A 14545-nucleotide genomic window follows, 5' to 3' on the forward strand; every position below is an offset into this window, starting at 1 on the left:
CGACCTGAGTCAAAGTCAGACGCTAAACTGCTGAGCCACCCAAGCATCCCTATATTTCATCTTTTATAGTACATTTAGTGGGGCTAAGTGTTTTTCAGTCTTGCTACTGAAAGTGTGGTCTGAGAACCAGTGCCAGTTTGAGAACTGGTTTGAAACAAAATAAGTTAAGGAAACCGAGAGTAAAAGCTTAGAAATTTTATAACTTTTGATATGATGGCTACATTCTTTTTTTTTTTTTTTAAGATTTATTTATTCATGAGAGACACAGAGAGGCAGAGACCTAGGCTCACTGCAGGGAGTCCGATGTGGGACTCGATCCCAGAACTCCGGGATCACACCCTGAGCCGGAGGCAGACACTCAACTGCTGAGCCACCTAGGCATCCCTGATGGCTACATTCTTTTTTTTTTTTTTTTAAGATTTTATTTATTTATTCATGAGAGACAGAAGAGAAAGAGGCAGAGACACAGGCAGAGGGAGAAGCAGGCTCCATGCAGGGAGCCTGACGTGGGACTCGATCCTGGGTCTCCAGGATCACACCCTGGGCTGAAGGCAGTGCTAAACTGCTGAGCCACCCGGGCTGCCCTGATGGCTACATTCTTTATTTTATTTTATAAAAATATTAGTCTGCAGTGGATTGGTCAAAAGCAAACTAGCTCTTTGCCAAAGTCAGTTTTAGAAGCTCTGCTTTATTTATTTATTTATTTATTTATTTATTTATTTATTTATTTCATTCATTCATTCATTCATTCATTCATTCATTTTAAAGAATTTATTTATTTATTTATGAGATACACAGAGAGAGGCAGAGACACCGGCAGAGGGAGAAGCAGGAGTCCCATTGTGGGACTCCATCCCGAAATTCCTTTCCGGGATCATGCCCTGAACTGAGGGTAGACGCTCAACTGCTGAACCACCCAGGCATTCCCAAGATACTCTGTTTTATTTATTTATTTATTTAATTTTTTTTAAAAGATTTATTTATTTATTTATTTATGATAGACATAGAGAGAAAGAGAGGCAGAGAAGAGGGACAACCAGGCTCTATGCCGGGAGCCCGACGCGGGACTCGATCCCGGGACTCCAGGATCGCACCCTGGGCCAAAGGCAGGTGCCAAACCGCTGAGCCACCCAGGGATCCCCAGATACTCTGTTTTAAAGAATAGTTTGATTCTTCATCAAATAACTGTAAAATTTTAGGAAGTTTAGCTGCTTTCTTTGTACACATCCTTCTTTGGCCTTCTTTTCTGTGAATTTTGGTTACACTTTATAAATCTAAATTTTATAAAGAATATTTAATTTTTTGGTCACATCTTAGTTAACAAACTTTATTGTTTCTTATACAGTATTAACAGTTTGAACTTCCATCATCTCTTTAAAACTTTACCCCCCAGATTAGTTTTACAGTTGACGGTGTTACTAATAACATGATACGATATAGGTATAAAGCTGAATTAAAACTTCTCGGGCAGCCCAGGTGGCTCAGCGGTTTAGCACCGCCTTTGGCCCAGGGCGTGATCCTGGAGACCCGGGATCAAGTCCCCTGCTTTTCCCCTCTGCCTGTCTTTGCATCCCGCCCCTGTGTGTCTCTCATGAATAAATAAATAACATCTTAAAAAAAAAAATCTTCTCTGGGTTCAGAAATCCTTCTGCCACCACCAGAGCATTTTTTCTGTGCAGCTCAGGGAAGATGAGGGAAGTGTGTATGACAGAAGCCAAGCCCTGGCTGGATTGGTGTGCTTGAAAGAGGATGCAAGAGGGAAGGGAGGAGCAAAGAGAGAGGGGCTTGTTCTTCACTCCAGGAAGAGTGCAGGGAGAGAGCTATTTGAGAATTTACAGAGAACCATTGAGATGAGAAGAGAGACTTAGGGAAAAGATATGTATACAAGCGTCTTTAGGTGGGTTTTGTTGTATATTATCCTGTGTAATTCCCCTTCTGCTGCTTTCTCAAAAAATAACCAAAAAAGTAGTAAAGAGCTTTATCATTCTTTAGGTACTTTGGGGAGTTGTTTTTTTTTTTTTTTTTGCAGGTATTTTGTGGGGTGCACTTTGAAGCAGTGCATCTGATTTAGGGGACAGGGCTCTAAGATGCACATATTTGAATTCTGTCTTTTCCTTTTTTTTCTTCAAAGTCATTATCAGAAAGTTTTCCGTATCCTTAGGAGCTCTTTGTAGACACTTTTACTTGTCTTTCCACCACTGTGTAAAAAGACTGTTTATAAAGTTAAAAAAAAAAGTTTATAAAGTAAAAGTTTATTTAAGTAATTTCTTCACCCAATATGGAGCTGGAACTCACAGCCCTGAGATGAAGATTCACATGCTTTATGATTGAACTGGCCAGATGCCCCTAAAAAGACCATTTCTAATTTAATGGCTCAGTGTATGAATATTCCGGTGTTCATTTTTACCATTCCTGTAATACTGGACACTTAGGAGTTTTCCATCTTTTTGCAAAAATAATTAATGTTGACATGAGTAATGTGATTATTTGTCTCTGCACGTCTCATTTTTTAAGAACAATAGTTATTGGCTTGAAAGTCGTACATTTATCAAATTCTTCATGTGTGTTCACAAGTGCAGAAGCAATTGTTTATAAAGTCACTAATAACTTTTCACTGTGTAAATATTGCCACAATATGGCTTGAGGTCACAAAATCTTTTTAGACAGAGAAGGTCATCATGATAATCCTCTTTAATCCTTGTTTTCAGAGGGTAGCAGGCAGAAAGCATCAGAGGGATGAGAACCTCATTTTGGTATCACATGATAATCTATTTCAAGACTTAACAGCTTCGAAGAATCAAGAAGTTTTTCCCTTTGTCTGATTATATATATACTCTCTTCTGGTAGAGTAGAGATAACTTTGTTCCCCCTCCCCCTTTTTTTTTTTTTTTAATTTTTTATTTATTTATGATAGTCATACAGAGAGGGAGAGAGAGGCAGAGACACAGGCAGAGGGAGAAGCAGGCTCCATGCACCGGGAGCCCGACGTGGGATTCGATCCTGGGTCTCCAGGATCACGCCCTGAGCCAAAGGCAGGCGCCAAACCGCTGCGCCACCCAGGGATCCCCCCCTCCCCTTTTTTGATATGGTTCAGAGTGAATTTTTTTATCCATTGCTCCTTGTTTTCTCTTTTCTAGACTGAATAGAATAATAAAGACGAACTACATTGTATAATGTTTTATTGGCATAAAGCACATTTGGTGTATATTATTTCACTTCATCTACATGGCATACCTGATAGGCAGATACTTGTATTTGCAAAAGAAAGAAATGAGCCTCTTGCTGAGGTCACCCAGAACCGAAGCACAGACCCAGGATTTCTGCTGTATTATCTGGGCAGTATGGAGTAGTGATTAGGACTGTGGATGCCAGGGCTAGAGAACAAGGGTCTTGGGAAAGTTTCTTAATCTCTCTTCCTAAGTTTCTCCATCTGCAATGAGAAAAGTAATAGTCCCTGCCTCTTTGGGTTGTTAGGAGTAAGTATGCATCAGTGTAGAGGACTGGCTGACCTCTACCAGTGTGCAGCGGGTGCGGGGTTTTTGGCACCAAGCACCCACACTGTGGCCACCGTGCAGGCTGTTCTGATTTCCAAGACCAGCCTGCTGGCAGCCTCTTCTCCTCTTTACTGTTGGCCCATTGGGGTAAGTTCTGGGAGTAGTGGTTTTGGAGATTCTGGTGATGTTCTCCGTTTATTTGCAGAAGAACAAAGCGGCGAAGAAAGTGAGAGAAGGCGAAGGAAGAGAAAGGGCAGCAAGAGGAAGCGAGATGCACGGGGACCCGAGGGAGGCACGTGCACCTGTGACCTGAAGCTGGATGATGCGCTGGACCGCACGCTTGAGGATGGCGCCAAGCAGCACAACCTGACCGCTGTCAATGTGCGCAACATCCTCCACGTGAGTAGGGCAGCGGCCTGGTCATGTGGCTAGAAAGCTCACATGCTGGGGAAATCTGGGTTGGTAGAATGGGGATTCCTGACTTAGTGAGTTGCACCTGCCGTAGCATTTTACATTTCAAGGCGGCTTTCCCCCTGCACTCAGCACACGTTTTGAAATCTGAACACACATTGAGAAATAACTGGGGAGGTGAACTATTCCTGTCTTCCTCCACTGACTTGATATCTTTACGTCTTGTTTAGCAGATTTGAAGATAATGTTCGCAGTGGACTTACCTGTGGGCTGATAGGTGTGAAAAGATGCCCGGTGGCAGTGTATGCTGCATGTGTGCTGGTGCTGTGTCAACATAGCCATTTATAAAACCTTCCTTGCTTGTAACTGTTTCTCAGAAGCTAGAGTCACTTACTCAGACTCTTTCCTGTTGCTGGTAGCTGTGGGATGACGCGTTCCTGCTCTGTGACCCTTTGAAACTGTGTGCTTCTGTCCAGAGCAGGCTTATCCCAACCAGAAGCACCTGTCTCTCCACTGCACATCTGGCAGACTTACAGAGAAGTGGGTGTTATCTAGGTAACATGTCTTCATTGCATAAAGTGAAATTTCATCTTTCCAGGAAGTAATCACAAATGAGCATGTGGTAGCTATGATGAAAGCAGCCATCAGTGAGACGGAAGATATGCCAATGTTTGTGAGTAGTTGATTGTTACTTTTTAATGTTGTTGGAGCAGAGCTATCCGTAAATGGGCTAAGTGCAGGAGGTCACTTGGGAGTTTGTAAATAGCTGGATATTGGGGATAGAGTTAGCATCTCAAAACCCAGGATTCACATGATGATTTTTATTGACTGTTTTCTTCTCATTTTCCCTGCCTCAGGAGCCCAAAATGACACGCTCTAAACTGAAAGAAGTGGTGGAAAAAGGAGTGGTGGGTGTTCTGTTTTTTTTTGTTTTTTTCCTTTAGTTAGGTAAATATGGTCTAATTCTAGGTTATTTGCAGGGAAACTAATATAGGAAAGATTTATCATGGTCTGGATTTGCCTCCTTCAAAGAAATATCTGTAAAAGATAAATAGAGACAACATACAGAATCATGATCATAGTTTATTTTAGTTGATGTGGAAGTATTGCTCTTTTGGAAGTACTTTTCTAATGTTAAACCATTTAGAATGGTCGAAAGTACTAAGCAAAGTCAGCTTTTCTATTCAGGTTATATGCAGCAAAGGGTTTAGAGTAGTATTTTTCAACCTGTGTTCTAGGGAGCACTTGTATCAGATCACCCTGAGTAGAGTCCCTCAAGAGTGCTTATTGAGAATGTGTGTTCCATAGTTTACCTCAGACCTGGAATAGGGCCTGGGAATATGCATTATTGGAAATAGCATTTGGTTGTTTTGCACTCACTGAAGGAAGCTGCTCGAAGGCTTCTGGAGTTTTCTGGCACAGATGCAAAGACCCATTTGTCCAGTTTGTGCTCATCCTCTGTAACAGGCAGGTGGCAGTCCTGAGGTAGTCCATTTTATCTGACGGTGAGGAAGATTTGCCTAATGGATCCAAAGTGCATATTGTGTTTTTGTCCTTTTGTCCAGTTCTATTCTTTGTAGCTCTGTAGAAGAAATAAGTCTGTTCCTCTTCCACATGACCTTTCCTCTAATAGAAGAAAACTAGTATGTCTTTTTGTAATATTCTTTTGTTGCTAAATGTCCCCCAGTTTTTTATCAGTTTCATGTGACAAGACTTCACTAGTCTGATCCTTTTCTGAATGTGCCTGGTTAGTCCATATAGTTTTAGAAATATACCTTGTGTGGAACTCCTATTCTAGATATGGTCTAGCTATATGGATTAAAGTTACCTTATCCCTTCAGTGTTCCAGATACCATATTTCTTTCATTGCAGCCTAGAATTGCACTGGCTTTTCTTTTTTGACAGCCCTTCATATTATTTTGTCTAATGGGCTAACCCTGGTTGCATAAAGTGAAATTTCATTTCTCCAGGAAATAATGATCACAAGTGAACATATATGCTAGCTATGATGAAAGCAGCCATCAATGAGTTGGAAGTTCTATGAAGTCTACCTGACATACAGAGTATAATTAACATTAGTTCCATATTTGATTTGGAAACAAAGAGATCCAAATCAGGCTCTGGATTGTGTTTACCAACCATGAATAAATGCAGATAATTTGGACAACCCAAGACTATAGTTTATGTGGGAGAGCAGGGATTAAATTCCAAGGTCAGGGATGCCTGGGTGGCTCAGCAGTTGGGCATCTGCCTTTGGCCCAGGGCATGATCTTGGAGTCCCAGGATCGAGTCCCACGTCAGGCTCCCTGCATGGAGCCTGCTTCTCCTTCTGCCTGTGTCTCTGCCTCTGTGTGTCTCTCATGAATAAATAAAATCTTTAAAAAACAAATTCCAAGATTAATACTCAGTATGGTGACTTTAACACACTTCCCCATGCTCTTCACTTTCCTCGTGGATTTGACAGTAGGAAGCCTAATTGGTTCAGACACAAATATGGGAAGGGTGTGAACCTATATCACATCATTCCCTTTACCCTGTATTGGGCCTGGCTCAACAGAGTGATATGAGTGGCTAGAACATGGCAGGTCCAAGGACATGTGAAGAGTCTAAGACTCCTGTAGAGTTGGAACCCAGTGGCCTGTTGGATTTTATTCATAACATGATTCATTGGGTCACATTAAATGGTCAAGAAATTACACATTCCAGGGACATTTTTTGTCCGCATCATGCAAGAGCCTTAAAAAATTCTCTAAAAAACTTTTCCCTGTGACTGTTTTTTTTCTTATTTATTTATTTTATTTTATTTTATTTATTTTATTTATTTTTAAAATATTTATTTCAGAGAGAGAGAAGAGAGAGAACACACATGAGTAGAGTGGAGGGGCAGGGGCAGAGGGAGAAGCAGACTTCTCCCTGGGCAGAGGGCCTGATGTAGGGCTCAATCCAGGACCCTGAGATCATGACCTGAGCCAAAAGCAGACCCTTTGCCAACTGAGCCCTCTAGCACCCCCAACTCTGTTATTTTAAAACATATAAGAAGTTGACATAATTTTATAGTGAATCAATATTCCATCTAGATTTAACAACAATAAAATTTTGCCATATTTCCTTTTTATCTGTGTATCTGTCTCTTGTTTTTTTCCGATATTGTTTGTTTGTTTGTTTTTTCTGATACTGTTTGAAAAGAAGTTGTCTTTCCATAAAAACTGGTCATGGTTGGCTGTCAGGATGCATACTCACAGTGGATTTGTGTAATTAAAAAATATTGACGCCCAAAAGTTCCTATTACCTATGATATCTTACGTATGTGTACTATTATAGTTTACAAATAATTTTTTTTAAAGATTTTATTTATTTATTCATAAGATACACAGAGAGAGGCAGAGACTTAGGCAGAGGGAGGCAAAGCAGGCTCCACACAGGGAGCCCCATACGGGACTCGATCTGGGAACTCCAGGATCAACGTCCTGAGCCAAAGGCAGACGCTCAACCTCTGAGCCTCCCAGGTGTCCCTACAAATAGTTTTCAAATTCATTGTTCCATGTGAACGCAAGTTGTAATATAAAGTAGGCAAGATAGCCTGGCTGGCTCAGTCGGTAGAGCATGTGACTCTTGATCTTGGGATTGTGAGTTTGAGCTCCATGTTGGGAGTAGACTTTACTTAAAAACAAAAAAGATAGGAAAGACAGAGAACTTTCTCTAGTATCTAGAGTCTTAACTAACTAGCTTTAAGACAGAAATGCTAATGACGGAAATAGATTCTTCTTTCCTCTTCTTCTGGCAAGTCTGTCAAATATTTGAGAGTGTACCCTCAGAGATAATACCCCTCCATCACTGCAGATGCATGTTAGGTATGTGGCTGTTTATGATGATGAAGAGGAAGTAAAAATGAAAACGCATCTATTTCAGTTAAGAGAACATAATTTATATTCTTTATTGGTAGGTAATTCCAACATGGAATATTTCACCAATTAAGAAGGCCAATGAAATTAAGGTAAACTTGGAAGAGGTAATTCTTATTCTTTTTTAGAAAGACTTCATCAGTTTTGAAACCTAAGTACTTCTTTCTTATTTGTTAATTTTAGTGGGCTCTATCTTCTTGTTTTAATTTGATCTTTGTTTTATTCCTTCCTTTTCCTCTTAGGTTTGGTTCTCATGCTAGAGATCTCTTTAACCCCTGCCTCTTGTTATTTGCTTTAGCTGCTCATTGTGCTCTTTAGGATTTATTTTTTCCTGCTCTGCTTTTTTCCTCTTACTTTCCAAATACATATGATTTGTGTTTCCTATTCATTTCTTTCTGTGATTGTACTTACATAGCCTCCTCAATTTGTGGATATCCACCTTGAAGAAGATGACTCCTCAGATGAAGAGTACCAGCCAGATGATGAAGAGGAAGATGAGACGGCTGAAGAGGTTAGTGCTCCCTTGTGAGTGGTAGTTGCTAATGTAGAAACAGTTGGGCTCAGTAAAGCTTCCTGAATATTGTTACCTGTTCTGTAGAGACTATGGAGACACAGTTCTTCTTTCTGCTAATTTCTTTGCATAAATCCAGGACTGTGAGCTGTTTTCTTTACTCCCTTCATGTTTTCATGTTTTATATTATGAAATAGAACACATACATAACATATAAAATGTACACAGAATAAAAACTTAAAAATACAGCTTAAATAATTATAAGGCCAGAGGTCATGAAGCATTCTCCAAAGTCCTTAAATCTAGCATTGCCAATGCACTCCTTGTGCTCTTTTCTTTATAGTTTTCTCTCCTATGTATGCACATGACACACTCTAGTCTTGTTTTGTACTGTTTCTGAACCTTATATTGTGGACTGTGTATGTGTTCTAGTGTCTGGCTTTTTTTTTTTTTTTTTTTTGTTAAGATTTTATTTATTTATTCATGAGAGACACAGAGAGAGAAAGGCAGAGACATAGGCAGAGGGAGAAGCAGGCTCCATGCAGGGAGCCCGACATGGTACTCGATCCTGGGACTCCAGGATCACGCCCTGAGCTGAAGGCAGATGCTTAACTGCTGAGCCACCCAGGCATCCCATAGTGTCTGGCTTTTGTTTTCTTTATTCCATAATTAATCCTTTCTGGTTCGTCAATACTGTTGCTTACGGCTGCACTGTGTTCGTTTCATTCTGGGTGATATTCTGTTTCTTAGTGTATTTGACTTGTTTGTAAAGGAATTTTAAGCCATTGTCTTATACTTCAGATGAGGATTGCAGTCTGATCTGTGTGCCTACCTTCAGAATATTAAACTTCTGTTTAAGCCTTATTTTCTCTTACTTTGACTAAACTGGTTCATTTTCTTGAGATACTTCAGACTCAGTGGGATGAGGCAGGGGCAGAAATAGAAATGTGAACCGGATTTGTTTTTTAGAGTTTGTTGGAAAGTGATGTTGAGAGTACCGCTTCGTCTCCACGGGGGGCAAAGAAGTCCAGGTTGAGGCAATCTTCTGAGATGACTGAGACCGATGAGGAGGGGAGCATGCTGTCAGAGGTGAGTCTGCGTCATGAAGAGATGAGGGAAAGGGGACTGCAGAAAGCTGGCCATATGCGATGATGCCAAGCTGTCACCTTTACCAAAGTGCTTCAAGATCACTATTTGTGTCATTTCCTTCCTCATCCTTTTGGCTGATTAGAAGTTTTCAGGTTTCAGAGTCTTTTAAGTTGGGGCGCCTGGGTGGCACAGACGGTAAAGCATCTGACTCTTGGTTTCAGCTCAGGTTGTGAATCAGGGTTGTGAGATTGAGGTGGTGTCAGGTTCTGTGCTCAGCACTGATCTGCTTGAGATTCTCTCTCTCTCTCCATCCCCCTGCTTGTCTGTGTGCTCGCTCATGTTCTCTCTCAATAAATCAACCAACCAACCAACCAAACGTGAAAACAAAACAAAGTCCTTTAAGTCAGTGAACAGTTGAGAGGGAAACTGGAACTTGGAGAGCGCTTTTCTGAGTTTTCATTGAGGGCCAAATGTAAGTGATGAGCAGTTTCTTTTCCACTTTGTCTTCTTTCTAATACTGTCCTGAAGCCATTTTTATTAGATTTCCCACTTTTGGTAAACTAAGTAGCATCCTGTTGTCTACATTGGAAATACAATGGAACCTAATTATATTAATATATGACAGTGCTTTTGTTTTTATGGAGTTCTTTCTGGATGGGAAGAGGAGTAGCACCAGTATGGGCAAGATGTGCCCCCTCCCCCTGCTCCTTTTTTATTCTTTCTTCTTCTTCCTTTTCTTCTCTCCTCCCTCCCTCCTTTTCATTTTTTAACACAGTTGTCTCTTTTAATCAGGCAGAGAAGGTCCCCGCCCCTGCCGTCAGGCACATCAGTGCTGAGGTTGTGCCCATGGGACCCCCGCCCCCCCCGAAGCCCAAGCAGACCAGGGACAGTACTTTCATGGAGAAGTTGCATGCAGTAGATGAGGAGCTGGCCTCCAGTCCCATATGCATGGACTCTTTCCAGGTAAACAGCATAACTGAATCATTGATGAAGTCAAATGGAGTAATGTTGCCGCTCAGGTTAGGGAGGGAGACGGGAAGACAGAAATTCTGGTGACTGAGTAAGAGTCATGAAAATGCAGGTCTTTGATAGTCTGTTTGGTTCATGTTGTTTTGTTTTGAGAATTGCAGCTCCTGGGGAAGGACTACGGTACGTCATGGAGAGCATTTTAAAAGGTAGAACACGGGAACAGCTTTCCAGCGCATTACCCAGATTGTAATCTTTAGCAGAATTGCTTCATGTTCCCGCCTGCTTTTTCGCTCTGTACACATACTTGTTTACCTGAATCACTTTATAGTATGTTGCAGTCGTGATGCTCATTTACCCTTAAACACAGTCATGTTTATTTCTAAAACTGAAGACATTCAGTTACGAAGAGAAGTAATATTGGAAAAGTTCTTTAGATTTTACCAGTTGTCTTATTAGGGCCGTTTCTAGAAAAAGAAACATTTCCCCCTGATGCCAGACCCAGTCCAGGACCACATATAGTGTCTTATCTCCTAGCATATTTATTTTTTGTTAAAGTACTCTCTGCACCCAACGTGGGGCTCAAACTCACAACCCCAAGATCAAGAATCCCATGCTCTACTGAGTGAGCTAGCTGGGTGCCCCTTGTAGCATCCTTTAATCTGGAACAGTTTCTCAGTATTTGTTATTCATAACCTTGACATTTTTGACCTGTATAGACTATTAGTTTTACAGAATGTTCCTCGATTCAGATTTTTCTGATATTTTCTCATAATTAGATTCAGGTCATGCACTTTTGGCCCAAATGCCACAGAATCGATTTGCTCTCCCCAGTGTGTCACATCAGAAGGCTTGTGACATTTCTTGGGTGACTAGGGATCCCATGGTTATGGTGATGTCTGCTTTATTTCCTTATTATTATAAAGTTATTTTTTCATTGTTAAATTAATTAATACATATCTTAAGGGGATATGCTTTGAGGCCAGACATCTTTTTGCCCACTAATTCTACCATCCATTGCTTATTCTTGCTGGAAACAGTCGTGACACTGGTCACTGTCCATTGATGACTTTCTAAATTTCACCATTTAGTTCTTTTGAATGTTTCTATTTTTTTTCCACTAGTCTTGTAGGTTAATGAAAAATATGTCCAAAAATTTAAAAAGAGAACATCGAATGGAACACCCTTCCAATGACCCCATCCAAGGGTCATTTAGTCTAATCACTCTGCTTTGGGGTGAGTAAATAGTGTTGGGGGGGTGATAGTATTTTGTGTAACCATTTATTCATACACGTCCCAAATGATGGAAGTTGGGGAATAACACTGTACAAGACAGAAAGTTCTTTCCTCTTGGAGGTTATAGATTATTTGACAGAGATACCATAAACAGATGATTTCGAGCTGTGGTAGGTGCTATAAAATAAATAAAAGCAGAGAAATCAGGTAATGCCTATCAGAGTGCTTCCACAGGATGACCAGAAGGGACCTCTTTGGGCGTCTGGTTGGCTCAGTCAGTGGAGCACCTGACTCTTGATCTTGGGGTTGTGAGTTCAGGCCCCATGTTGGATGTAGAGATTATTTAAAAATAAAATCTTTTTTTTTTTTTAATAAAATCTTTAAGAAAAAAAAAAAAGGTCTCCTTGAGGAGGTGACATTTGAATTGAGATCTGAATTAGAAGGAGCCATGCATCTAAAAGATCTGGGGAAAAGTGTCCTGGGCAGAGGAAACTGCACATTCAGAGTTTTGATGTGTATAAGGGACAGAAACAAGCTGAAGCCTGTGGATGATGAAAGAGAAAAGTAGGGGTGAGGTGAGACAGCTGGGCAAGAGCTAGGTAATGGGGGGGTCTTGGGAACATGATAAGGAGTTTAGATTTTATTTTCACATTTGAAGAGCTTTGTGTGATATTTTCTGATTCATGTTAAACATTTCCCTTTGGTTAAGTTGTGGGCAACAGTCTGTAGGAGAGCAAGGGAGGAAACCGAGAAGTCTGTCAGTACATGGGTGCAGTCATCCAGGGAGGACTTCCTGAAGTGACCTACAGCTTCAGTACCATCCCTATCCAAATCCCAGCTGCTTTTAATTTTTTTGGCAGAAGTTGATAGACTTATCCTGAAATTCACATGGAAATGCAGGGGATCCAAAATAGCTAAACCGATCTTCAAAAAACAAGTTGGAGGTCTGCACTTCCTGATTTCACAGTTCATTACAAAGTTAAAGTAATCATACAAAATTAATCAATGCAGGTTGGTACTGGCATAAAAATAGTTCTGTGGATCAATGGAACTGAATTGAGAGCCCAGAAATCCTTACATTTATGGTCAACTGATTTTTGACAAGTATGCCAAAACCAGTAATGGTGCCAGAGTAGTCTTTTGAGCAGATGGTGCTGGGACCACTGGAGCTCCAGATCCAAAAGTATATAAAGTACTTTTGGTAAAGTACTTTTGGTAAAGGTAAAGTACCCTTACCTCACACCAAATACAAAACTTAATGCAAAGTAAGTCACTGACCTAAATATGAGAGCTAAAATTATAAAAGTAATAGAGGAAAACATAGGCATAATAGGCCTTGTATCCATAATATATAATGAACTCCTATAACTCAACAATGAAATGACAACTGAGGTCAAAAATGGGTATATGAATAGTTTTCTGAAGAAGACACACATGGCCAGTAAGCATGTGAAAAGATGCTCAACATCATTAGTTGTTAGGAAATTGCAAATGAAAAGTACAAGATACCATTTCAGACCCACTAGGCTGGCTATAATAAAAAGGATGGAAAATAACAAGTGTTGGCAGGGAAATGTAGTAATATAGAACCCTCACACAGTGCTGGTGGGAATGTGAAATGGTGTAGCCACTTTGGAAAATGGGTTAGTGGTTCCTCAAAAATTAAACATAGTTACCCTATGGCTCAGAAAGTCTACTCCAGAAGAATTTAACACATATATCCTAGTAGAAAAGAGTACACAAATGGTCATTGTGGCATTACTTAAAATAAAGTTTCCTGAAGTGAAAACAGCGCAGATTTCCATCACCTGATAAATGGACACACCAAAGTGTAGATGGGATTTTATTATGCAGTGAGAAGGAGTGAGGTACTGACACACACTACGACATGGATGAACTTTGAAAACATCATGGTTAGTACAAAGCCAGAGACAAAAGGCCACGTACTGTAGGGTTCCATTCATATAACATGTCCAGCATAAGCAAATCCGTAGAGATAGTAGATTAGTGGTTGTCAGGGACTGGGAAACGACTGCTAGTAGGATTGAGATTTCTGCTAGAGGTGAAGAAAATGTTCTGAAATTAGATACTGATGAAGGCCCACAGCTCTGTGAATATGATAAAAGGCACTGTTACACATTTCAAAAGGATGAATTTTATGGAGTGTAAATTATATCTTAGTAAAGCTATTATAAATGTTTTTGAAATGTTGGTTTTTAAAACTGATATCACTTAACGTTTCTCAGAGTATAAGAGACCCAAATTGTTTAGAGAAGAGACCTTGTGATTTAAGCCAAGAAGAGAAGTGTGCAGGTACAAGAAGTCTGAGGAGGTTTGGAGAATTAGGAAGCACCAAGCCTTGAGTGACATGTGTTATCCCTTCTTTGTTTGCAAGCCCATGGATGATAGCCTCATCGCATTCCGAACCCGCTCTAAGATGCCTCTGAAAGATGTTCCCCTAGGGCAGCTAGAGGCAGAGCTCCGGGCTCCAGACATCACTCCAGACATGTATGACCCCAATACAGCAGATGATGAGGACTGGAAGGTTTGGCTGGGAGGACTCATGAACGATGATGTGGGAAATGAGGGTAAGTGAATTTGTTTGCCTTTTTTACCTACTCTGTCCACTATCTCTGTGGTAGAATTTTCATTAGAAGCTTAAAGGAAGGGGATGTTTTGGTTTAACGGAGTTTAATTGTATTTAACTCAGAATTTGCTTTAAATTGGTAGTTAAGTCCCCTTCTTTTTTTTTTTTTTTAATTTTTATTTATTTATGATAGTCACAGAGAGAGAGAGAGGCAGAGACACAGGCAGAGGGAGAAGCAGGCTCCATGCACCGGAAGCCCGATGTGGGATTCAATCCCGGGTCTCCAGGATCGCGCCCTGGGCCAAAGGCAGGCGCCAAACCGCTGCGCCACCCAGGGATCCCAAGTCCC

At 40.7% G+C, this 14545-nt stretch overlaps 1 protein-coding gene across 6 annotated transcripts in view; it reads left to right on the forward strand.

Moving 5' to 3' along the window:
• Positions 1-14545, forward strand: part of LOC129508796 (GON-4-like protein) — a 73445-nt gene that overhangs the window by 21408 nt on the left and 37492 nt on the right. For 5 of the 6 annotated variants that reach the window (XM_055323901.1, XM_055323902.1, XM_055323905.1 and 2 more), the window contains 8 exons: positions 3700-3893; positions 4504-4578; positions 4763-4813; positions 7849-7899; positions 8223-8318; positions 9288-9407; positions 10200-10370; positions 14005-14197. In XM_055323901.1, the coding sequence (XP_055179876.1) occupies positions 3700-3893; positions 4504-4578; positions 4763-4813; positions 7849-7899; positions 8223-8318; positions 9288-9407; positions 10200-10370; positions 14005-14197 (951 nt within the window). The remainder of the gene's footprint in view (positions 1-3699; positions 3894-4503; positions 4579-4762; positions 4814-7848; positions 7900-8222; positions 8319-9287; positions 9408-10199; positions 10371-14004; positions 14198-14545) is intronic. The other variant, XM_055323904.1, reaches the window with a different exon arrangement.

The sequence above is a fragment of the Nyctereutes procyonoides genome, unplaced genomic scaffold, assembly GCF_905146905.1.
Source record: "Nyctereutes procyonoides isolate TBG_1078 unplaced genomic scaffold, NYPRO_anot_genome, whole genome shotgun sequence".
Taxonomy (NCBI): Eukaryota; Metazoa; Chordata; class Mammalia; order Carnivora; family Canidae; genus Nyctereutes; species Nyctereutes procyonoides.